The sequence below is a fragment of the Pseudopipra pipra genome, chromosome 16, assembly GCF_036250125.1.
Source record: "Pseudopipra pipra isolate bDixPip1 chromosome 16, bDixPip1.hap1, whole genome shotgun sequence".
In the NCBI taxonomy this organism is placed as follows: Eukaryota; Metazoa; Chordata; class Aves; order Passeriformes; family Pipridae; genus Pseudopipra; species Pseudopipra pipra.
In genome coordinates, this window is record NC_087564.1 from 6,547,715 (window position 1) to 6,570,989 (window position 23,275).

Here is a 23,275-nt window from a genome sequence, read left to right on the forward strand (position 1 = left end):
AATAAAATAAATCCCAATGCATTAGAACAAAATTGTTTGAGGTATTAAAATCACCTTCCTGTATTTTCTGCACCTCATAAAAAAAAGTGCTTCAGACATTAAAAAAACCCCAGGGTATTCTTACCTGATTAACAGGGATTCTTTCCAACTAAATACAGTGATATTTGATATCTATTTTCTCTCCACTGGTTACTGGTATGTGAGTGTGGAGCCATATTTATGTGTGTTTGTTTAGTTGTATTGCAGGTGAAAGTTTTACCCAGAAGTGTTTTAACTGAAAAACTATTCAATGTGCCTGAGATGCAGGAAAACAACACATTTTCCATGTGGCTCCGTGTGTGACAGTTGGTCTGCAGGGCAGAGAATGCCATTCATCAGAGACTTGGCCCAAGTGACACTGAAAAATTTCTTCCTGTAATAACATTTCTTAACATTTCAGCTCTCCGTATGTTTGGAAACAGTCCAAGTGTTACAATTTTCCAATTACAACCACTTGATAGGAAAGACAAAGTTTTTATTTTAAAAAGAGTCAGTTTTAAAAGAAAACCCAAACAATAATTTCAACATAATAAACACAAAGTGCTTTCACACAAGGCAAGTTATATCCTGCATTTGTTTTTCCAAGATAAGTTTAACAAAGTGGTGCATTCTGTAGATAATTCCATACACAAGAGAACAAACGCAGGCTTTGCATTTAAGGAAATTTAAGTATAGAGGGGGCAGCAGAAAGTTTTGCAGAATGCTGAACTAGACTGAAGAGCTGCCAACATTGTATGTCCCACTCTCAATCCATACAGGGAACTCAAAGAGAAGCAATGGACTGTGCACATAAAAGAAAGAAAAACACTTTTGTTTTGGTCAGTGTTCTATATTCTGGTGCCACCACCTCAGATTTTCCAACCATCACTCTGGAGAGAAAAAGGGAGCTCAGAGAATAACAACTAGAAAACTTACCAAATTAATGTATGGGAGGATTACCCAGACCAGATTGACTAACAGAGGTACTAACAAGTGCAAGCAAATACCAAGTTTGGGAACTCTGCAATCTTCACTGCTTCCTCCTGCCTTGCTCTGGTGATAAACTGACAAGCAGCACATTTTCTGTGACACCCAGTGGGGTTGTGCTGCTTTCCAGTAACACACTTTTGTCTTGCTTATGCCACCAGAACAGAAAATTCAATGCAGCATCACCCAGGCCCCTCAAGAACACGGAGAGCACTGTGGTGGAGCACCAGCAGACAAAAGCACAGGCTGGTACTGCAACATCAACGTGGAAAGCTACAAAACTACCAGCTTTTTATCTCCTTCATTCTTTTGACAGTTAGTAGCTACTGATGTAAATTCTTATGGTATGGGGAGACCAGAAACCTTTTACAAATGCACAAGGAAGCTCTTAAACCACTTGCAGACTGACTCACAAGCAGCAGCAGTTTACAGAAACTAATTAACAGGAGGCCTAGAGGTTGTATGTGATCTACAGAGTTACTGGATTTCAAACCTGAAGTGTTGAAAGACTTTTGAAAAACTAACTTATAGCAGGTATTTACAGAAGGCACATTTGGCAAGAACAGTAAATGCAGTATTTTTTATTTGTATTTATTTTAGTTTTTTACTTTCACAGAGGTTAACACAGTGTTACCATCATAGCCTTGTTTAAACACCTGTCTGCCTTTTCTGGACAGGTATCATTCAAATGCATCAAATCTGCTGCTTATGACATGGAAATTACTTCAACCTTCAGAGCCTCATTCCCTAGTTTTTTATGATTATTCTCTTTAATAAGCATATCTGAAAACAAAATTTATCTTTTATTTCATTTTAAAAAAATCATAGTACAAGTCAGAGAAACTCGTTAACAAACATTTAGCCTTCTTAATGAAGAAATAGTAATTAACAAGCAGATCAACAGCTAGAAGCCCAGGTCCTTTATCTAATGTTTTTCAGGCAGAATTCAAGCCTTAAGAAAAGGCTGAGGTTTATGCATGATCTATCAGTTGACTTATATAAATGTACAAAGAAGTTTTCCAATACTATAACCAAGGCTCTCTGGGATGAAGAGAACACTTCACAGACTTGCAGTCAATGGTAAAAAAAACCTCCAGCCAAACACTGGACAAGTATCTCTTAAAAATTCCTGTGTGAACACCTTTACTGCAGATTAGAGACTTGAAACTGGTAAGAAAATTCAGATACTGGATTCAATCACCACTGATGCACAATAACCTGAGTTGTCCATTTGGTAAAGCAACCTCCAAGAAGGAAGAAGCCTTTAGGTTTGGTTCTCTTCCAAGTTTTAAAGTGAATTCTAGTGCTCATGAAAAGATGCCAGCAAATAATTTCTTTTGTCAAAGTAGGGCACCTGTCTCTGAGGCAACTCCCTGCCAGTGTGTAAACAGTGCTGTTGCCAAAGCACTGACACCAAGCATGAGCCTAAAGAGTTCTCCATAGGCATCCTCCTCTCGGTCTGTGCTGAGACTGCAGCAAGAACAACGTGCAACATGATTGAGATAAGATTACCTGCAGAACATCACCAACCTGTTTTGCATAAAGCAAAAAGGGAAATGTTCCCTTGCTCTCAACTGCTGCTGGACTGAGTGGCCCATACAGATTATGCAGACTTTTTACAGACCTAAGTGAAAATCCCCTCAGGCAAACTTGTATTCAAACAACCTAGTAAGAAACATTACTTTTTATTGGTTTCCAGTGACAAGATGCACAGAAACGAGCAGTCTCCACTAAGCTTCAGAGAGGGCTTGTAGAGGTGCTAACCAACTTCATCAATCAATGTTTTAACACTGCCTAGAAACGTTTGTAAGCACCAAGAAGAGTATTGCAGTTCGGACAGGTGTGATCCACGTCCTTGAGAGCATTAATGCAGAATGGAAACAAGCAGCAGCCTCCTATACACCTGCAAAGGAAAAAAAAAAAAAGAGAAAAACACTGATTTGCCACTTGTTCCATACACAAAAAGTTAAAATATATTTCCTGTGAAATCCATCAGTAAAACTGGTGCCATGAAGCTTTAGGAAGAACACACATGGCTCTGGAGTCTATAGTGTTCCAGACCTGCTTTAAGGTCCTACAGGACATAAATGCAGAGGTAGGCTGTTTGAATCACAAAGGCTCAGGCCTCAGACAGAAAGACAAAGCAAAGCTGAGAGCTCTGTTACTCTTTAGAAATATAAAAGGTCAGGTAAGAAGTAAAAAGAGGGGAAACTGGACTTGACCTACCCCAGCAGGCAGAGGCCACCACAGGACAGCCAAGTCAGAGCTCCTGCCTCGTAGGAGAGACGTGTCACTATCATCTGGTTACAGGAGGGGCAGCACATCTGAACTGGGCGGTCATAAAACACCACTGGTTGCTGCACATACACCGTCTGAACTCTAACTGGGCAGAGAAATATGCTGTTTAGTCAGTGAGCAAATAAGGAAAAAAGAACAGTAAGCAATTTCCCCTGAGCCAGAACCAGCTATAACTTTGAAACATTAGGGACTCAGAGCAATGAAATGCACAGGGACAAAGAGAAACCACCATGGCATTTGCTAATGCAAAATACATTGTCTTAAGAATAAGGGTGCACTAAGAACTGCAGAAAGCCAAATGATGTTATTGATGTTAGTGCACCCTGAAGGATTCATGAGAATTGGTTCACGTTATTCCCTTCAAAAGTATTTTTTGGAAGGTGGTGAACACCTGTGAACCAGATCTTTCATCTTCTGACAGCACCTGTCCCACAGCCACCTGACACCTCCTCAGCCTGAGGTACAGAAGAGTTTTTGAGGCTTACTGGGGTTATTTGCTGGTGGAGGCTGTCCCATGTATGGGGGAGGGTTCATTCCCTTCATATCTGGCTTCACTCCAGGGCCAGGAACAGGATAAGGGTGAGGGTAGTTCATATTGATTCCTACAGTTTCCTCATAAGAAGGTGGTGCAGATGGGACAGGGTTGACACTCGGAGCAGACATGGTATCTAAAACATAATAGAGAGAAAATTGTAACAAAAGACATTATTAATTAAGGGCAAGTAGTAAATAATTAGGTTCAATTCAGAAGCAAGAAAATAACTAGATTAAAATGGACTTTTACTAGCATAAAGTCTATTGACTGGTATTTGTTTCTGACAGAATTAAAGGTTGATCTTGATTTCATTGTTGTTGTTGCCTACTTCCCACTTCCTTCTCACAGGGCAGTAAATACCAGTTCTCCCTTTCTAAGTTAAAAATGCTAAAACAGGGATGTGGGGCGTGTTTACTAGTACACTAATCTATCTGGCAGTCTCCTAATTCTCCAAGAACAGTATTTCTGATCCCTCTTGTTCACCTGAAAAATCAAACAGTACAATAGGCCACATGGTAGTTGCTAGCCAACATGAGCCTGAGTGTTTGAAATGAAGCTCAAATATTTAAAAAACAGTATTTATCTCTGCTGTGACTTGAAATAAAAAATATTTACATTGAAGGAAAAAGAAATCCAAACAATTAAGTATATCCAACTCAACTCAAAGCTTCTATGACCCTCAAAGATATCTAAGGTTGCCATTTTTGCCATTTAACAAAGTTTTAATGAGTTTGTAATGCAACTCTCCTCTACCAATTCTTATTTCATTCCAGACTATAAGAATGCTGACCATGGCTTTTTCCCAAAATGGAAAGAAACAACTGTGGTTTCACTGCAGACTTCCTCTCCTCCTTCCCACCTACGCACTTCCTATACTCTGCCCACCATTTTCTGTGGAACATCAGTGCTGACTTCATCATCTCCTCTTAAGGACCATCAGACAGCTCTCCAAGAGCCACATTCCATTCTGTTGTTGCACAATCACTTTGTGTTCATGCAAATCTTTTCACTCAGTACTATCTGGGAAGGGCAATCTGTATTTGGAACATATGCACACACTGGAAGAACACTGGGACAAAGCACCCCTCCAGTCCATGCCTTTCTGCAGTTCTACTGCTCTGCATACAGAACCAAGCTGGCCTAAAGGGGGGGAAAAGGTACAGCACTCAGAAACCATTCTACTGAAGTGAAAGCAGATTAGTTACTTATGCTGGCTGCAGAGACCAACAAGCAACAGATCCTGCTTTCTTCTGATTCTCCTCCCCACCAGGAGAGTGGTGAGCAGTTTTGTGGTATTGAGCTGCTGGATGGGGTTAAACCACAACATAAAGCAAGGACAAGAAAATAAAGCAAGTCTGTATCTGGCTACCCAAGTGATGAACGAGGTGGCAATATCACCAACAAAGCATGCTTTTTATAAGGGCATAACAACTGGTTGTTTTCTTAGATTTCTTTGCAGCCTTCATTATCTCAGGGACTTTTACTGAATAGTGTGTTTGGGGGATGAAAAGAAACAAGACGTATGTAAATTTGGTTATTCACGTTTGTGTACAAGAGAGCAGATCTCAGGCAGGGCCATCCTGGCTTCTGCCCAGGATGAAGACAGTGCTGACAACTCCTGCTGGGGGCACAGCAGAGGAGCTGGCAGGAGAAACGGGGCCAGAGGAAGGCTGTCAAACAGCACAGCATGTGAGGGACTTCAGCTGAGCAAGGGAGCAGACACCACTGAGAACAAAACCAGAAGATCCATGTGGCTGCCAGGAGCACAAGAGACAAGCCACTGTCCCTCTGCCACTGCCATCCAAACCTAAGAGCTCACAGCTTGTCTCAGAAACTCCTGCCAGGCTCTGTACTCCTGCTGCCCTATTCCCAGCTCACCTTCTCCTGGATATGGTATCCTTCACATACTCCCACTGCCCAAGCTTATTCCAAGAAGCTGTAGCCCTCAATTTGAAGGACTTTACCTTAGCAGGCCTCAAGGTGGTACAGAGCACAGCACAGCCTGCACTTGGCAGGGAGAGAAATAAGGGGGGAAAAAGTCTCAGGTAGTAAGAAAATTTACTTGGATTGTTGCACTTTCGTTACACACAGCACAAAGTTGCTGCCCACAGATGACTCTGGTACCTAATCTTTAGGTCTGAGAAGACACCCCTTAGGAATACCAGCAGAATCTGTAGGCAAAACACACAAGGGCACAGAACAGATTGGCTGGAAGGAAACAGAAACTACAACCAGGGAGTTTTTACCAGAAGCAAACAAAAGGAGTAGTAAACAAGCCAGATAATAATGCAGAATTTCCTCATCAGGACCTTATCTGGCTCTAAATAATTCCATAACAAGAACAAAAGTAGGAAACACACTTTGGAATGAAAAGATATAACAGTGAAAGTAAAAGTGCATACAAAGTCCAAGGGCCTTGAAGAATGTCACCTAAGTAGGTCCTAAGCAGGTGGCTGATCCAAACAACACCTGTCCAACCTAAATTACTCTGTAACAATCCAGGAAACAGAAGTTAGTTTATTCTTCTAGAAAAAGGTTACAAAGGTCTAGTTCTGATTGTATCCAAGCACTAAAGACTAAATACTAAGTTATGACAAAACTGATGCAAAAGATACCACTCATGATGGAAATCAAACAAGTTCATTTGCTTTAATGAATTCTTCACTGAGGACAATCCTCCAGAACACTGCCACTTGCTGAACTGCCTCCACTGCTGCCAGCTTGGTTCAGGTCACAGAAGCACTAATTCATCTCAAGTACAGACTGGCAGCAACAACAGGAACTGTATGACTATTCAATACTCCCACTGCCCCAAATACTGGTGTACACCTAGTGCAATGCAGACTCTGGATCAGTATCTTGATACCAAAAGGAAGCTGGGTTTTATTAGTGCTCGTGACTATTTTCCCCCTTACTTCACAAGACATAATGTAAATACATCTATTTGAGAACATATGGATTTCTGACCATTATAAGACAAGTTCAATTTTCTTGCATTTTTGTGAGATGCTCTAAAACTCCCATCTATCATGGCTCCAAACTTTGTAGTAAGTTTTAACCTTAACTCATCCCCTCTGCTGGTCTGACAATGTCCATGCTGCCTCCTCACCACTCACGTCTGTACCTGTCCATGTGGACACTGCTGCCCTCCAGGATCAGCTGTCTTTTCCTTCCACATTCCACCTGGGAATAATCAACTCTGACCACAGCAGGCCAGCACAAGCAGAGCTCAGCTATGCAGCCAGTCACCCTCAGTGCCTCATCAGCCCTGTGAGCCAATTCCTCTGCTGAGTCAGCAGCCAGTCCTCATCCCTCTTATCATATGTGCCACCTGTCCACATATCAAAAAGAAAAAAAAAGTAATCTAAAATTCTTGGTGGTTCCTCTTCTGGTAGCTATTTATTCAGCCTTTCCTCACTCAGCATCCAAAAATCTCCCCCTTAAACCCACAACTACAAGGATAAGGCTCTGTGGACACACATCTCCAGACTGCAAACCTCAAAAACAAAGCAAGCGTTATTTCTAAGCAACAAAACCAAATCCACTTGCAATCCATGTCTGCTCTTCTCCAACCAAGCCCATTCCTGTACACATTTCCATGGTCATTCTTCAAAGTTCTCAAAACAGGCTCCAGGGAGCACCTCTTAATTTTACACTTTAGCTGACTATGCTTCTCAAGTCAAAAAGCCCTTTCGGCCTACAGAGAACTTTGCAGGGACAAAAGTCAATGTGCAAAGAAAAAGAATTTCAGTCTTAAGTATCCAATTAGGGCTGGAGTCACTCCATCCGGGGTTCCCAACAATGACACCCCTTTCTGCTTTCCATGCTTGGAGCATGGAAAAAGTCTCTGGAATATCGGCGATTGCCTTCCTTACGCAGCACAGCTTTCATCAGGATTTCAGTGACGTAAACACTTCTGCAGAGACATTGTCACAAGTTTGTTCACCCTTCCAGATTACACAGGGCTAATCTGCTGCACTGGAGGCGTGGTGATACATCAGCAAACACCAATGTTTATACATTTCAGTAGTCCAACAGTCTTCCCAGCAGACTAAGCGGAAACGTGAAAAGGTTTGTTAGAAAGGGAACTGTGTACTCAGTCAAGTGTGGGATTTACAGTAGCTCAGACAAACTAAGTAACCAGAAGCTTGTGCAGAAGGACAGACGTGGCTACATGCACAGTGTGTAGGCAGGGACAGTAATTTGGTAACCCTGGGGACAGGCACTGCTCCTTCCCACCATTCTCACACTCACACTGCAGCTTTGGCAGACTGACAAGGGAACAAGGCAGCAGCCAAAGATGTCTAAACTGAGTAAGTTTTAGTGACAGTTTTTGTATTATCAAGTATCCCACAGCTATACTTTTAAAAACCACTGACCTTCTGTTTTCTTTAGAAAAGTTTTCCCCTTGTGACTAAACTACAGAGCTGAATCAGGATCTATCGCCCCCAGTCACAGTGGCTGGTTTTGGCTGGGGGTGCACTAGGAACTGGGAAGGGATGCTGCTGAGACAGCTGACCCCAGCTGGGATATTCCAGACCATACAGCATCACACTCAGCAATAAATCTAGGAAGAGGGTGGCTGGGAGGGAAATGCTGCTCAGGCCGTTCTCATTTGCATCACTTGCTGGGTTTTATTTCTCTCTGTAATTTTCCTTTTCATTACAACTTTTATTATTATTATTATTATTATTATTTTATTTGAATTATGAAACAGTTCTTATCTCAACCCATGAGGTTTCTCACTTTACTCCCTGCAGTTCTCTTCAGCTGGTCCTGCTGAGGGAGCAGTGAGCGAGCAGCTGCTGGTGCTCAGTTGCCAGGAGGGGGTTAAACCACAACACAGCTACTTCTGCCCAAAGACCATCCTCAGCTCTGCGTCACCGAAGGGTGAGTTCTAAGAAATCAACACCCTTTCACAGATTTCAAAATGATCATGATCATAACTTCCAACGTGAACACTTCTAGCCTCGATATTTAACTTTCAATACTAATTTTTAAATTATGTTGTATGTTCACTTCTTACCACTGCTTGCTTTTGAACAACTGTTTCTATTTAAAAATGATTGCTGTGCTTTTTCTGCACTTTTTTTTTTTCCCCCTTTACTGAAGACAGATGCAAACAGGTCTCAGGTCTTCACAGCACTTTGTGGCAACCACCTCTCCTATGCCTGTCTTTTTTTAAAGTTTCAAAACTGTAATACATATAACATTTACAAAGTACTACAGTGAATAGTATAAAACTAAAAGCACATGAGTCCCTGTAAGTTATCTATCAAAACGAAAACTCCTAATAAAGATCAAGAGGACATCAGGACTACAAAAAACCTCTTCAAAATACTGAGTATGTGGAGGTAACCACAACTTCAGCTTTTCAACTTTATTTTTCTAATGTCCCTTCTGCTTTAAATGGGAACTGAGAGACTGAACTATCACTTCATACAGTCAGTGCAAGCATGTGTCTCAATCGGGGTCACTACTTGGATATTACACAGGGGACAAGGGAAAAAGAAGGTAATAACTCACCTCTCTGCTTGGTATGCAAAAAACAAACCAATCAACCAACCAACCAACAACCCACCCAGTAAAGAACTGCTTACAAATACAGCTTTCCTAACCCAGTTTAGCCAAACAAATCTGTTGTTGCCCTTCCCATAATCTCTTGCTAAGAATTAACACAATTTAATCCTTAAATTAAACAATTTCTATACAGTTCTCTTCACTAGAAATGCCAAGCTGCCCTCCAACACCACGTGTAATTAGAGGGGCTCCCTGCACAGCAGAGTTTAAGACAGCTACCGATCAGTACCTGGAATGAAACACAGGTTGAAGCGAATTTTTGTTAAAAATCCAGCAGGATATACAGGTTTATTGGAGTACTGGGGACTTTTCCGGTTCACGGCAGCAAGCCCTAACACAGCACTCACTTGGGCCACCACCCTGGTTATCTGAATTCTGGACAACAACTTCCTAGTTGGCCAACTTGCTGAGAAATATTATCTTAAAGTCATTTAAACTTCTCAGGCGTTTTTGAGAGAATAAAATTCAGTAATAATTACAAAAAAAAAAAAAAGACTTTGACATACTATTATTTTAGTAAGACAAACAATGGCACTGAGGTCACACGGAATTTTATACCGGTAAAGTAGAAATAGCACCACAGGCTGAGTTCTCCCCGAAATAAACCAAGTAATCAACAGTCTCGGAATAACCCTGCGAGCGGCTTCTCCCCGGGTGCTGCTGGGGCCGGACACCCCCTCCCCGGGGCAGGGCAGGGCCCGTCCCAAACGAGCCGTTCCCGAGCGCATTCCCTGAGCCAAGGGGCTGTTCCGGCTGCCGCCCAAAACGCTCGGGAAAACGAAACTCCTGCCTGGCCGGCCCCGAGCCCGCTCCCCCCGGGCAGGAGCCACCGCCCGCGGGCTCCCTGCGCTGTCCGGACCGTCCCGGGGCCGGGGCCGCCCGCCCGGGTCTCCGCTGTGCCCAAGCCCCAACCAGCCCGCGGTGCCCCGGGGGCTCCCCCGGCCCGGACGGAGCTCCGGGAGCGGCCCGGGAAGGGCAGCGCTCGGGGCCGGGAGCAAAGCCCCCCGCTCTGCTTTGCTCTGCTCTGCTTTGCTTTGCTTTGCTCTGCTCTGCTTTGCTCTGCCCTGCCCTGCCCTGCCCGCGCCCGGCTCCGGGCACAGCCCTTACCCCTCCGGGCCGTGCCCGCCGACCCTCCTCGCTCTGCTCGCCGCTCCGCTCCTCTCGCCGGGAGCACCCCCGTCAGCAGGGCTTGTCCCGTCCCGTCCCCACCCGCGGTTCCTCCTCCCCTTCCCGCGGCTGTCGGAGGAGCCGCCTCGCCCGAGCGCTCCCGCGGACCCAGCGGCAGCGGGAGAGGCGCGTCTGGGCGCGGGCGGCGGGGAACGGGAACGGGAAAACGGGGTGGAAGGACAGTCACTCCTGACGCACTTGGCAGTCCCCGGGACCGGGAACTCCGCGGCTCTTGCCAAGAGTTCGCTCACAGATTGACAAACCAGTGGTCTTCAGCTTTCCAGGCTCCATGTTCTGTAACACTTGAGGAAAAAAACCGTCCCCTAATTCTACGATGTCCCGTAGGTTACCAAATCAGTTATTTCAGACAACGTGCAAGAGCACATAAAATGATCAACAAAACCTTCAACAGATTCAGTGATTTTAGTTAGTGCCTTTACAAGCAATTAAGTTGGATTCAGTCTTTGGAAAACATGGAGTATGTCACTCTTTTCTCTATCCAGCTTCAAGATAACACAAAAAGTGAATTACTGGCCAAATCCCTGAAAGGGGTTCAACAGGGATGGCTTCATATGCTGTAGTTTGGGTGAATCTACCTCAGACTGAAGGGAGTCAATGACCCCTGTGGGCTCAGCAGGGATTGTGCATTAGGCCTTTTGGCTGAAAGCATCTAAAATTGGTTAAAGTCCTATTTTTGTATTGAAAACCTTTCTTGGATCTCTCCCTAAGTAACATGCACAAAGCTTCAGTTCAAACCCATCCTGGAGCAAGGAGTCAGGTTTCATGGGACAAAAGGGACTCTTATCCCAGTGACAGTGAGCCCAACATCAAGCTCTGAGGTCACATTAATTACTGAATCACCTGCAGGTACTGGTGCTTGGGGATATCATCGATGTTGGAGTATTGAGGGCATGAATACTCCCATTCCCTGACTCAGGAGGAACGGGGAGAAGGTATAAACTGTGATTCAGCAGCATTCAGTGGGATTAGAACTAGACACAGAGGTGAATAAATTTACATCATTTCCAAGAAATCACATTATATATTATTTTTCTCAGGAGCAGAACATGAGTAATTTTGGCTTTGGTGCCCTGGATTAACTAAAAATGGAATAATTTTTCTCTTAGTAACTAAATCCCCTTCTCAAGGTGGCTATGAGCAGCTTAGAAGCCAGAGGAGAGGGATGCCATGACTGAACACATCTCCCAGAACAAAATAAGGCATGACCTTCAGCTGGAAGCCTTCTTACTCCAATTGCCATGCTCTCTCCCGTGTTTTTTCTTGCATCTAATCAGAGGCTGGCTCATGCTCCTCCTTGGGGACCCCAGCAACATTTCTCCTTTTTGCCTGACCACTGTTTCCATCCAGTGTCCCAGTACAGCAGGCGGTCAGCATCCACGTACCAGTACAGGAGTGTATTTCCCCTCTCTAACCACCCTCCTTCCCACTCAGCTCACCATTGTCCAGTTCCTGCCTTTCCAGACATTTTGCTGGATGGCACTGGGCAAAAGAAGAATCACTTTTAGAAGTCAGTCAGTGGTTGGCCAGGTCACCACAGGATCTGGGAGCTTGCTGCAAACAGCACAGACATCACAGTTAACAGAACCTTATGTAATGGTCAGTGGAACTGTGACAGTTCAGTAACAAGTCAAGTCAGCCCAATCCACTTTAGGGGCTCTGTGGCCGCCCAAAGTAACAAATTGTAACACTTTTCTGATGAATATTTATATCCTGGCTAATAAGTACGTGTGTTATCTTGAGCCAACCATGCAGGTAAGGCAGAGTTTCCCTCGTGTATTGACAGCTGTAATAAAGTAATGCCTGCTTCTTAATACCACATCGGTGTTAAGGAGTTTTATTCCCAATTTTCAGTGGCAAGTTTGTGGAAAAATGGCAGCTTTGCTATGGAGAAATCCATGGGGCTGAGTCGAGCCGCTTGCTTATCTTACACCTCCCTTGAGTGAGGCTTAAAAACTGAATGGTGTCTGGGGTGAAGGGTGGGGCTGTTTCTTCAGTAAAACAGCACTGTTTGTGAATCCGTGATTGTGAATATTCTTATTAAACACAACCAGACTTACAATGCCAAATTGATAATAATCAGAAATTAAGCCCAGCTGCCTCCAGCCCCTCTGATCTCCAATGCAAAGGAGGTTATTTTCTGCCGGATTTCAGACTCTGATGGAATAGACCTGCAGCCTGCCAGCCTGGCTAGGGTAGGCAGGATGCTCCCCCAGCAAAGCAGCACAGCTCCCCCAAAGCTGCTGCCCGTGTAGGAACCCAGGGCAGTTCTCTTCCTGCAGCAGAGCAGGTGACTGGGTGGGGACACGGCCGGCGCCAGCTCAAGGCGTGAATGAGGAAGCCTGGCTAGAAATTGCTACATCTTTTTTACCTCTCCCCCTGCCCCCATGAGCTGTGTACCTGAAGATTATAAAAATTACTTATTTTTTAAAAAATATAAGAAAAAAAAGGCCACGTGGCAATTTCATAAGCTTGAAGTGTGAGTGCAGGTAACCACGAGCAGCTCTGCTGCATCACCAGTCCCGTGGCAGGATGGGCTGGGCAGCCCCACCTGCTCCATCCACTGTTACACCTCTCTGAGCTCTCCTGAGTCATCACCGGGGCTGCCAACAGCACCATGGAAAGGGAAAAGTACACAAAATACAGTGTATGTTTGGTCATCACGCTAATTGCACATATTGTATTACAGAACACCAGCAGATGTCAGTTTAGCCCCAAAAATGAATGCTGGATTTATTCACTTTTGTTCCTGAAGCAGCAACTTTCCACCAAAGAAGCTAAATGAAGTTCAGAAGTTGATGTACATTTGACAGCCTGTTAGTCATATTTTACATACTGCAATATGGCCTTAGTGTGTAAAATAAGTAAACCTTAATGTCACCTTTTTTTCCTTCCAGACCCACTCTATAGTAGCTTCAGCACTTTGGTTGTACTGTCAGACAGTACAGTTTTGTTCTCTAGGCTACTTTTAAGTGAGTGCACATAAAAGCATCTACAATAATTAAAAATAAGCACAGCCATAATATACTTCCTCTCATGTACTATTACTGCAAAACTCCTGATCACAAAATGCTTCAGAGCTAATAACCCAATCATTAAAAGCTTGCAGAGGCAGGCCTAGGTAACACTGCTGTATTGTTTCTGCTTGGGTGAGCACTAGCTCTGTTCAATATAAACAAATATACTGACATGCTGTTGTCAAACAGTCTGACGTCAAGAGGTGCCAAATTCATGGGAAAGTATGGTGCAGTTTGATTGTGTGAACAAGAGCAGAGCCTGGGGTCAAAACTACCAGGAAGCGGGTTACCTTGAACCCTGGTTCCCAAACACTTGGCTTAAAAAAAAAAACCAAATTGCGATAGAGGCTTTGCAATGTTCATTTGGGAGCTAATATCTTCAACTGAAATTATCCCCAAATAAATTCTGTGTGTGACAGAGGGGACGGGGGGGAAAAAAAGAGAAAGAGGTTAGAGAGACTACAAGTACACCCTCCCTTTCAGAAACTACTTTGTGAAGATAAATGCCCCGTGATTGACAGCATCATGGCTTACACTATTGCTCCACACCAATATGGAACTGGTAGGGGAAAAAAACCCCAACAAAAAACCCCCTCACAGTAGAGAAATGATGACTTCAAGTCAGCTCTCAGACACGTTATCTTGCATAAAATCCTCTTCTTTCTCAGTTCCCGTTTTCTTACAGTGTCTTCACCCCACCGGCCACTCAGCCACTTGTGCTCTCTGGTGGGGCTGAGGTTTCCTGGCTGCTGCTGTTCTCTCTGTTGAGCTGCAGCTGCCCATTTACTTACCTGAACTCCTTCCCCTAGAGGCTGACCATGTGCCAGACAGACACACAAGGTGTCCTTCCCTGCCTCCACAGAGCAGGGTCACAGACTGTCCCCTTCCCAGGCAGGCCAGCTCTTAGTTTAAGGTATCACAACAGCTCCTCCTGATACTAAACATCTCCCACCCCAAGTGTGCACCCTCCTCACTGTACAAGCCCTTCTTAGCATGATCACTGAGGAAAAAGAGACCTCTTTTTTTCATCTGCAGGTTGGTTGTATGGGGGGTAATATGCTTGTGGAAGACAGGAATATTAATGGATTTACCATGTGAAACAGAAGTAGATATCTAGTCTAAAACTGCAAATGGTCCCCCAGGGTTGCAATTGGTTGACAGAATTGCTAAACTAATCCAAACCTAAATATTAGTGCTTTACTGTCCTTCTAGTATTACTTCCTTCTTAATTACCAGCTCCCATAGTGTTATTTGATCATCATAACAGCTAGTAACAGCTGCCAGACTGCAAAGCACTGTTTCACACTACAGCAAAATATTTAAGCATGTAAACCATATCATCTCCCCTAGAGAGCGAGACAGCAGCGTGGTGTCAAAAGAGGTAATGATAGATTTCTTTTTCCCCGAACATTTGGCACTTCATGTAAAGAATTACAAGGAGAATAACCATTCACTGCCAGTAATGGTTCTCCTAGCATGAACAACCAGAAAGAAATGACAGAAAAGCTTCACATTTAAAAACAGCAGATCTGTCCTGATTAAGTCATCCATTATTTGATAGATTATCTATTAATGACATGAGAAAACAGAGAGGAAAAATTATGATTCTCTAACCATTTACCCTTTGAATTCATCTTCCTACTCCCTTGACAGGGTACAGGAAGGATGTGATTTTAAAAATAAAGCTGCCAGATTATTTTTCCTGTAGACAGAACTGAAGCATGATTTCCACTGCTCTGATGCCATTGCTGAATGAAGAGGTGCAAAAATCCCATCTTTTTGCCCTTTCTGCAGAATAATGCCAGATCTGCTGCTTGGCCAACCTGTGGTATAGTCTTGGCTGTAAATCAGCCTTGCCAGCTCTTCTTGTATCTGACCACTGAAATCACTGATCTAAATCTGAAGTTCAAACTTCCTGCTGTTTTGCTTAAGGCAGCACAAGACGTGTTTTAATTAACTGCTTTGATCCAATTCTGTGGATCTAAAACGAGTAAGCAATAATGCAGTAGTTTCTTGTGCATAATTCTGATACAATTTTCACACAGCTGTCATCTGGGCACCAGAATTATTGCAACCTAGTTGGGATATAGGCAAGAAATAAGAAATATGTATAGAGATTAAGACCATATTACTAAAAATTCATAGTTATCTCATGAGGCTTTCCTTAGGGCCTCAAATATCCACTTCTCTGAAAGCCTGTTTCTAGCATCACTGACACATATTATATGCAAAGCTGGATGCCAATAAGCATTTATTGTCTTGTGCTCCTCTCACTTTATGCAACAAACATTTGAACTTAGCAGTAGTAATGCTTACAGTAGTTATGGTAATTGCAAAGTTATTGATACTGAATTCTGTATTGCTTTATAATCTGTAGTTTTTTTAACTTAGATCATGATTTAAGAATAGCTTTGCCATGGTGTTTAGCATTTCACTTCCCCACCTCTGGCAGGACTGCCTTCATTGAAGACATTCCAGTGAATCTCTCCAGTCCACATACAAATTAAACACCAACAGTTTTGGCTCAGAAGGGGCCAGTTCCTGTTCCAGAAACTCAGACATTACATACCATATCTTGTCACTTGATACTGGTTGTCTGTAGGAAGCAGTCAGCCAGGAAGCTTATCATCTGGGGACCAAATCAGCACTAGTGTCATAGCTACAGATCTAAAACAGCAACAGCAATGTGAGGATTAATACCCATTTACCAAAAGGATGACTAATCATGGTGAAATGCAATATTGTCATCCATTGCTACACGTTAAGAAAGCACTTCTCCAAATCTGCTTGCAGCCTTGAGTGGCTTGTTAAACTGGATGCCAAATGTTTAGGGCCTTCCTTAGTTGAAATGAAACCGTTGTCTTTTCAGACTAATCCTTTGTGATAAGCAAAGCAAGCAATAAACTATTGAATATGCTTACAAAGATCAGTAATAAAGATAACAGAACTAGAGACCCTCAGGTGGGATTGTGAGAGCTGGCTCATCTGCTGTATGCACAGATTCTGTAAATCTTGATTGTATGCACAGCTCCTCCTGAATTTGCCCTGCAGCAAAATCACGTGTTCTGTGACACAACCACAACAGAGTCTACAGTAACTAAAAATAAACTGCTTCTCTGCAAATTCATGGCTCAGTTTAGTCCAGCTTGTAAATAGCTTTTCAGCATTGGTCAGCAAACACTGTTCCTTGTGATTATCACATTATGCACAACCTCACTAACTGTCATTAGAGTTGGCTATTTTAGTATCTTCACATATTGCAACACGTGGGTCTGGCCCCAGATGATTGTTTAGTAAGTCATGAGTTCTCTTACCAGCTTTTGTTACCCACATTTGTGTATCTGACCCAGCTGCTTTGCCATTTCCTTGAGAGCTTGCAGGTCGTCAGAGTTGCCTGACAAATCTGTTACTGTTTCCATGCCTGTGGTACTAAATGTGTTGTACCTGGATGGTGGGAAAGCTGGATAATCAGTCACATTTCCAGTATCTCCACATAAGCAATTAGGAACATCTACCCCAAAGCTGTAGGCCACACAGAGCTATAGGCACAGTGAACCTTAATGTTTCTTTAATCAGCATGTAAGTGACAATACTTTATTTGTTTATTAATTTTTATTAATTAAATAAAATTTAAATTAACCTCATTTTTTTTTAACAGAAAATCGAGTTCAAATTAGGTTTTAAGTCAGATCAGCTTATTTGAAACTTTTTCATGTTTCAAGCAAAAACTTCACCATTTGTTTTACTTTTTACGTCCTTATTCTTGGTAACATTTACCATAAGATTGCTTTATTTTAAATTTTAGAAGAACAGGCATTGGGCTATCTCTGAAGGACTTTTACAAAAGGGAAATTATCTCATTCAGCAAGAATAATATTTTGACAAACATTTGGGATTTTAGAGCCTCCCTTGTAAAATGAATCCTTATTGCATTTGTAAAGGACTTTTCAGTCACTAAAGAGTGTCTAAAGAGTTGTCACTTGCATTCTACCAAGAAAGAATCAAACTAGTATAGGTCAGTAAAGAGTATAGATGTCTTAATTTCAAATAAAGATATTTGTACCAGTTGCTGATGTCTGTAATAAGAAGAATATTTTTGCTTTCATTCTCGAAGCAGGAGAATTTCTAAAATTATTTTCCTCTCATTGTTGGCCTGTAGCAATTATGCTGCAGTGACAGATGTTTCTCAGGATCGATTTGTTCCCAGAAGAACATTGAATTAAACTTAATTAAGAAGAAAAGTGCAAAGAATTTTACAATTTTTTTGTTTTACAGCTGGTAACAAGTGATTCATAACCAAGCAAACTCAAGTAACTTCAACTGAAAAACAAGCACCCAAGAAGAAACATTGTTTGCATTGAGGTGCAAATAACTAACACAGAAAAATATCAAAATATTTGTCTCAACGACTCAGACATAATGTGACTTGTCCACAAGATGGCAGGCACTGTACCCAGAAGGGGCTGACAGCAAAGTACCATCTGTGGGACAAAAAAACCCTTCCTTGGAATTGTCCTTCTTAACTTCCTTATCCTTCTAGGCAAGCACAGAAGAAAACCTGTCTGTAATTACTTTCTTGATCTAAAAATCTGCTTGTCTCAGAGATGAGCAAAGACTTCAGTTCATGTGGAAAACAGATAATGTCTGTCATCCAGGGGAACTAGTTTTTCTCTTTGAGATTTCAGGTGGCTGCAACCAAGTTAAGTCATACACAAGAGGCACAGGCACTGCAGGGAGAAAGATTATAACCTTACCAGACATCTGTTTTTTACCAGTCTCTAGATTACTGCCTGGAAGAAGCAGACAGTGGGAAGGGAAAGAGCTGAGAATTCTGAAAGGACTGACCAAAGAAAAACTCAGAATGAAGATGGCAGTGCTTCATAGGAAGGTGAAATTTGTAAGGGTATACAAGAATTTATCCTTACATACCTGATAACCAAAAAAGCATCCAATTCTTAGAGCCCTTACAAGTCTGTTCAGATTAAAAATAAAGTCTCACGATGCTCATTTTTCCCTCCCCCTGGAGATAGACATTTTTGCCGCTGCAAACTGGAATTAGCCTAAACCAAGACCATTGGACAGGTTTTCCTGCCCATCTGCTTCCCAGCAAAAGCTGCCCTAATTAAGTATCATTGGTGGCTCTTCAGAAAAATGAAATGTGTTTGGTTTCTGTGCTATAGACAAACTTCCAAGGGATTGAGGAATTCCTGCTACAACAGGCAACCCTAACAGAAATGTCAGAGGCCAGCCAGGGGTTAAAGGTGTCTCTCATGAGACACTCACAGCAATGTGAATGGAAGTGGCTAAACCCCACAGAATTATAAGTGTGGCAAATACAGCAGGTGGGATATACACAGCACTGCTCCCACAAGACAAGGGCCCTTTCTAGTGCTGACATCACAGTTCTGTTCACTCTTGACCCTTTCACAGAGGAGAGCCAAGAATGGCCCGTGTGCTGCAGGGCGAGGGTTGCTCCGTGTCAGTGCTGCTTCTGAAGCTTTGAGAAGAAATGAGCTGGGTGATGAGGCTGCTGAGAGTGAAAGGAAGAGTTTTCAAGTAATGCCAACGAGGGCATCTCTCACCTGAGCACAGTGAGCTCCAATGGACTAGTGAACAGGCAGTGCTCTGAGCTGTGAACCGGCTCGTAGCAGGTGTGAAGAGGAAATGACGCTTAGAAGAAAATTATTTTAAGGTTAACAGCTCTACAGAACTTGAGAAAGTGCTCAGCAGTGCTACAGAGAAACAGATATATGCTAAAGGCACTCTTTTTGGCATTTAAACTAAAGAGACCGTGGAAAATTCGGGCTAAATTTCATTTTACACAAGGTTAGGGCTCTGTGAGAGCGAAGCAGTAACATTGCTTACAACCATCACTCCCCCAACTTCTACTTTGCACCCCTGGGCTTTATTCCAGTAGTAATTTCTCTTAGACATAGATCGGGTCTTCTTACAGACTTGGAGAAAATAGCTGAAACCACCCAAGTACTTGAAAATAAGAAAGCTATATGAGGGGACAGCTGGTAGAATTAAACATTGGCAGTCAGGATATCCAAGCTTAGATTCCTATTCCTTTACTGAATTGCTCTGTAACAGAGCAAGTAATTCCACTGACTAAGATTAATTGCCCTTACTCAGAGCCCACAAAGGTGACCTCCAGCAAACTACCTGGGAAAGCCAAGTCCACAGCTGCAAGAGGAGGTGAATCAATAAGAAGAGACTATGGAATTTCTTCTGTTGCAGATGATTACTATGGGATTGTGTTCTGAGCAGATGGAATGGACAGTCCATTATTTATTAGTGTTTCATTAAAAAAAAAAAACAGACGGGAAAAAGACCAATTTAAAAATCACCCAGGTGCAGAGGTAGAAGTTATACGAATTGTTCATTAAAAATAATAAAACCCCAAAAACTCACCCTACCTCCAACCTTCCCAGACACCTTATATAACATACAGGCATATATAAAAAATATAATCTGCATTAATTATTCCAGCACTAAAGTGGGAGTTACACATCCATGCAATGTCTCCATTTCAAGCATAGATTTCCATAGTGTGCAATGGAAATGCCCATCAGAAAAATCTTTTACTCAGGCACACAAAATTCCTTTTGGTATTCCATCTTTTTTGAAGTTATACTGCTCCGTGAAGTTACTGGTAACTGTTGGCAACAGTATCAATATGCTGCCTATACTGAGAACTTGAAATATTAGATGAAAAGTTGGTCTAGAAAACCAGGCATTTTATTTTATCTTCTATAAATCAGTATGTATGGACCTATAACTCTATGTGATGCTGTTAACACATTCCCTTTTTGTTTAGTTCTGAGTTGGAATATGCCTACTTTGTTCCAGAATGCCCAAACTGTTCAATGTGCAGCCATCCCTGATTAGTTCAGACGCTGGGTTTGGATACCCAAAGGAAAGGCAGAACTGTCAGTTATGAGAGCAGCCTAGAAGAGCAATGTTAAATCAGTGTGAAATCAGCATCTAATTGCCCCATGTAAAGGAATAATGACAGAGCAACATACTTTTTAATTCACTGTCAGCCTGTCAATATTTTTCAAATCGGTTATGAATGTGAAATATACCTAAGAAAATGAATTAAAATGGACAAATTGGTTAAACTCCTGCTGGCACATTTAATTTTTATCCTGAGTGCCCTACCATGAGCATTCTAAGAAAAGACAGCATATCTTTTTATTATAGTAATGAATCAACTTGCAGACTCTGCATGCAAGGCATAGAGCAAATACTGCATTTATTCCGGTTCAAGCCTGTTCCCACAGAACATCTTTTGCAGTGCTATATAAAAGTGTGGGTTTAGGTCAGCTTTAATTACAGACTGAATTGTTTGTTGTTCTTGGAGGTAATGGGAAGAGTCCCATTTAATGTGAGTCAATTAGTTATTGTGGAGAAAAATGAAAATTAATGAAGTGTCTTTTAAACTAAATCAGCGGGAATTGTGTTTCCATACCACTATACTTTGTGCATTCCCTGAAGAAAGAGCCCTACATCAGACTGGGATCAGAGATCTGTGTCTACCTAGCAAGTCTGCCAAGTCTTATTGTTGCCACAGGTTCAGGCCTTTGAGGTTTTTTTTCTAATTTGATAACCTGAGTGCAAGAACTCAGTATATTTGGAATTATTATTTCAGAAATCGCACAAGGTTCATTCTTTGGGAATTATTATAAAGAATCTCCAAACACTTGGTACACATACAGCTCAATTACAGACATTCCTGAAAGTCACAGAGTTCAGGAGGTTCCAGACTCAGCATTCTAGAAATGCTCAAAGGGACAGGCTGATTCCAGTGTTCCAGGAAAAAACATACAACTGCAGCTGGTGGTGCAACACCCCTCTGCCGGTCAGCTATTGTATTCTGGGCCAAGAATAGAATTAAAAAAGGATAGATATTATGAAACACTACTTTCCTCTCCCCATCAGGTTTTGATTTCAGAAGCCCTGACAGCATGTTGAAACCGTCAGAGGGAGCAGTCAGCTTGCAATGCTGCAAGTCGCAGTTTAAAAATCACAGGGAAAAAAAGTATCCAATTTCCCTGATTTAATAACAGGTATGAATTTCCTCCAAAGACTTTTACTAATTTCCCAAATTCAGGCTAATAAGGTTGTGGCAGATTTGGAGTTGCCCACCAAGCTGAGTTCCAGCACATTCAGAGTTTTGCAGGATTAGTGTGCCAGAAGGGAGCGATGTTGTAGAGCAGGAGGCAGCTGGCACAGATCATGAAGAATCTACTCACCGGGCATCATTTACTTCCCCCCCTCACTATGGGTAGACAATGGATGCAGATATGAAATATTACATAGATTCAAACATTTCTCTTTTTTTTTGGAAGCACTGATCAGTTTTGTTTTCGTAGGAGGGACTGAATTTACTTATTAATAAACACTGCTGTGTTAACTTGCTGCTGCTGGGCTTTTTTAATTGGGTAACAACAGCCCTATGTGGAGGCTAGAATTTGTAATACTGTAATGTTAAACATTTAAACTGCAGTATCATCCTTCTGGAATTGAGGCTGTGTGTTCAACCATACATTATTATTCTGGGGATCACTGACCTGAAAAGAAAGAACGAAACCTGCTTGTCTTTGCTTCAGTACAAGCACACTGGATGCTTTTAGCTGTGGTTTTCTGAAGCATTCATGAAATCTCAGTGCAACTCAAAAAACTCTTTCTTCAGCAAGAGCTGCATTGAATTCCCAATTATCCAGGGAAGGCTGGATGGGTGATAACAGCCCTGTCAGGACTGTAGCTGACAACACTGCAATTGGAATTCTGCTTTTTCAGCAGCTGTGCAAAAGCAAACTGGGAAATACAAATGACTCCTTGGAAGCTGCAGGATATACTACTTAAAACTATTCCCTATATGTGAACTCAGTTCTCTTTTTCTTCCTTCCATCTGCATCAGGATGGCAGAACCACCATCACCCTCTTTCCCTTTAGCTCCTTTATTAATTAGATACTAGTCTATGACATCTACTAATAACTGAGGCATGGCAATAAAAGTTAAACTTAATTCCACTTTGTTGTTTCCATCATCCATGAGATATTCCTACCCTAGCTGTGGATCCTTCAGTCATCTTTCCTCCTCCACCTTGTGTTCCCATACCATCCCATCTCTGGAACCACAGGAGCTCTTCCTGAGCTCCATCCCACAGGATACAACCCTGGCTGGCTGCAGGGTCCACTGTGGGAGGGCCATGGGAGGGACAGACTCTGGCCCTACAACCTTGTTCTGCTTCATCTCCCAGCACCACTCATTTATTTCCATTAGGCAGGGCCTTCCTGAAGCTCCACAAGGTGCTGTTGTTTCTTCAAACCATTAAATATGTGTTCAGAAGGGAATTTATACTTTCAAGGATCCCTGCTGTCAACAGGATTTTCACAGGTTGTGAGTTAAAAAACCTATTTGCAGAAAATTACTGTGCAGCTCCTGCACGGTAATTACTCTGACAGCTCCTCAATCCTCTCTCAAAGCAACACTAAATACATCAAAGTTTGAGACCTGCTTTAAGACCATGAAATAATATTTATAATAATAGTAATAATAATAAAAAGTAAACCAGGAGGGCATTCCAGATCAGCAATAGTGCAGAATGTTACCCTCCCAGGCAATGAAAGTGGTTGCAGCTGCCTC

The 23,275-nt window shown here is 42.4% G+C and overlaps 1 protein-coding gene and 1 long non-coding RNA gene across 6 annotated transcripts in view; one reads left to right on the forward strand and one right to left on the reverse strand.

Moving 5' to 3' along the window:
- Positions 1 to 2,674: 2,674 nt before the first annotated feature.
- Positions 2,675 to 23,275, reverse strand: part of LITAF (lipopolysaccharide induced TNF factor) — a 32,203-nt gene continuing 11,602 nt past the window's right edge. The window contains exons 1-4 of one of the 5 annotated variants that reach the window (XM_064672849.1): positions 16,190 to 16,252; positions 3,789 to 3,971; positions 3,232 to 3,388; positions 2,675 to 2,908 (exon numbers count right to left, since the gene is read on the reverse strand). In XM_064672849.1, the coding sequence (XP_064528919.1) occupies positions 2,800 to 2,908; positions 3,232 to 3,388; positions 3,789 to 3,966 (444 nt within the window). In that variant the 5' untranslated portion in view covers positions 3,967 to 3,971; positions 16,190 to 16,252 and the 3' untranslated portion in view covers positions 2,675 to 2,799. Of the gene's footprint in view, positions 2,909 to 3,231; positions 3,389 to 3,788; positions 3,972 to 10,525; positions 10,737 to 11,812; positions 11,862 to 12,042; positions 12,166 to 16,189; positions 16,253 to 23,275 lie in introns of those variants that run through there. The other 4 variants (XM_064672848.1, XM_064672846.1, XM_064672850.1 and 1 more) reach the window with 4 other exon arrangements.
- LOC135423044 (uncharacterized) lies at positions 11,958 to 19,112 on the forward strand. The gene is made up of 4 exons (XR_010434690.1): positions 11,958 to 12,358; positions 15,274 to 17,199; positions 17,896 to 18,508; positions 19,051 to 19,112. It is a non-coding gene; the product is annotated as an uncharacterized LOC135423044 (long non-coding RNA).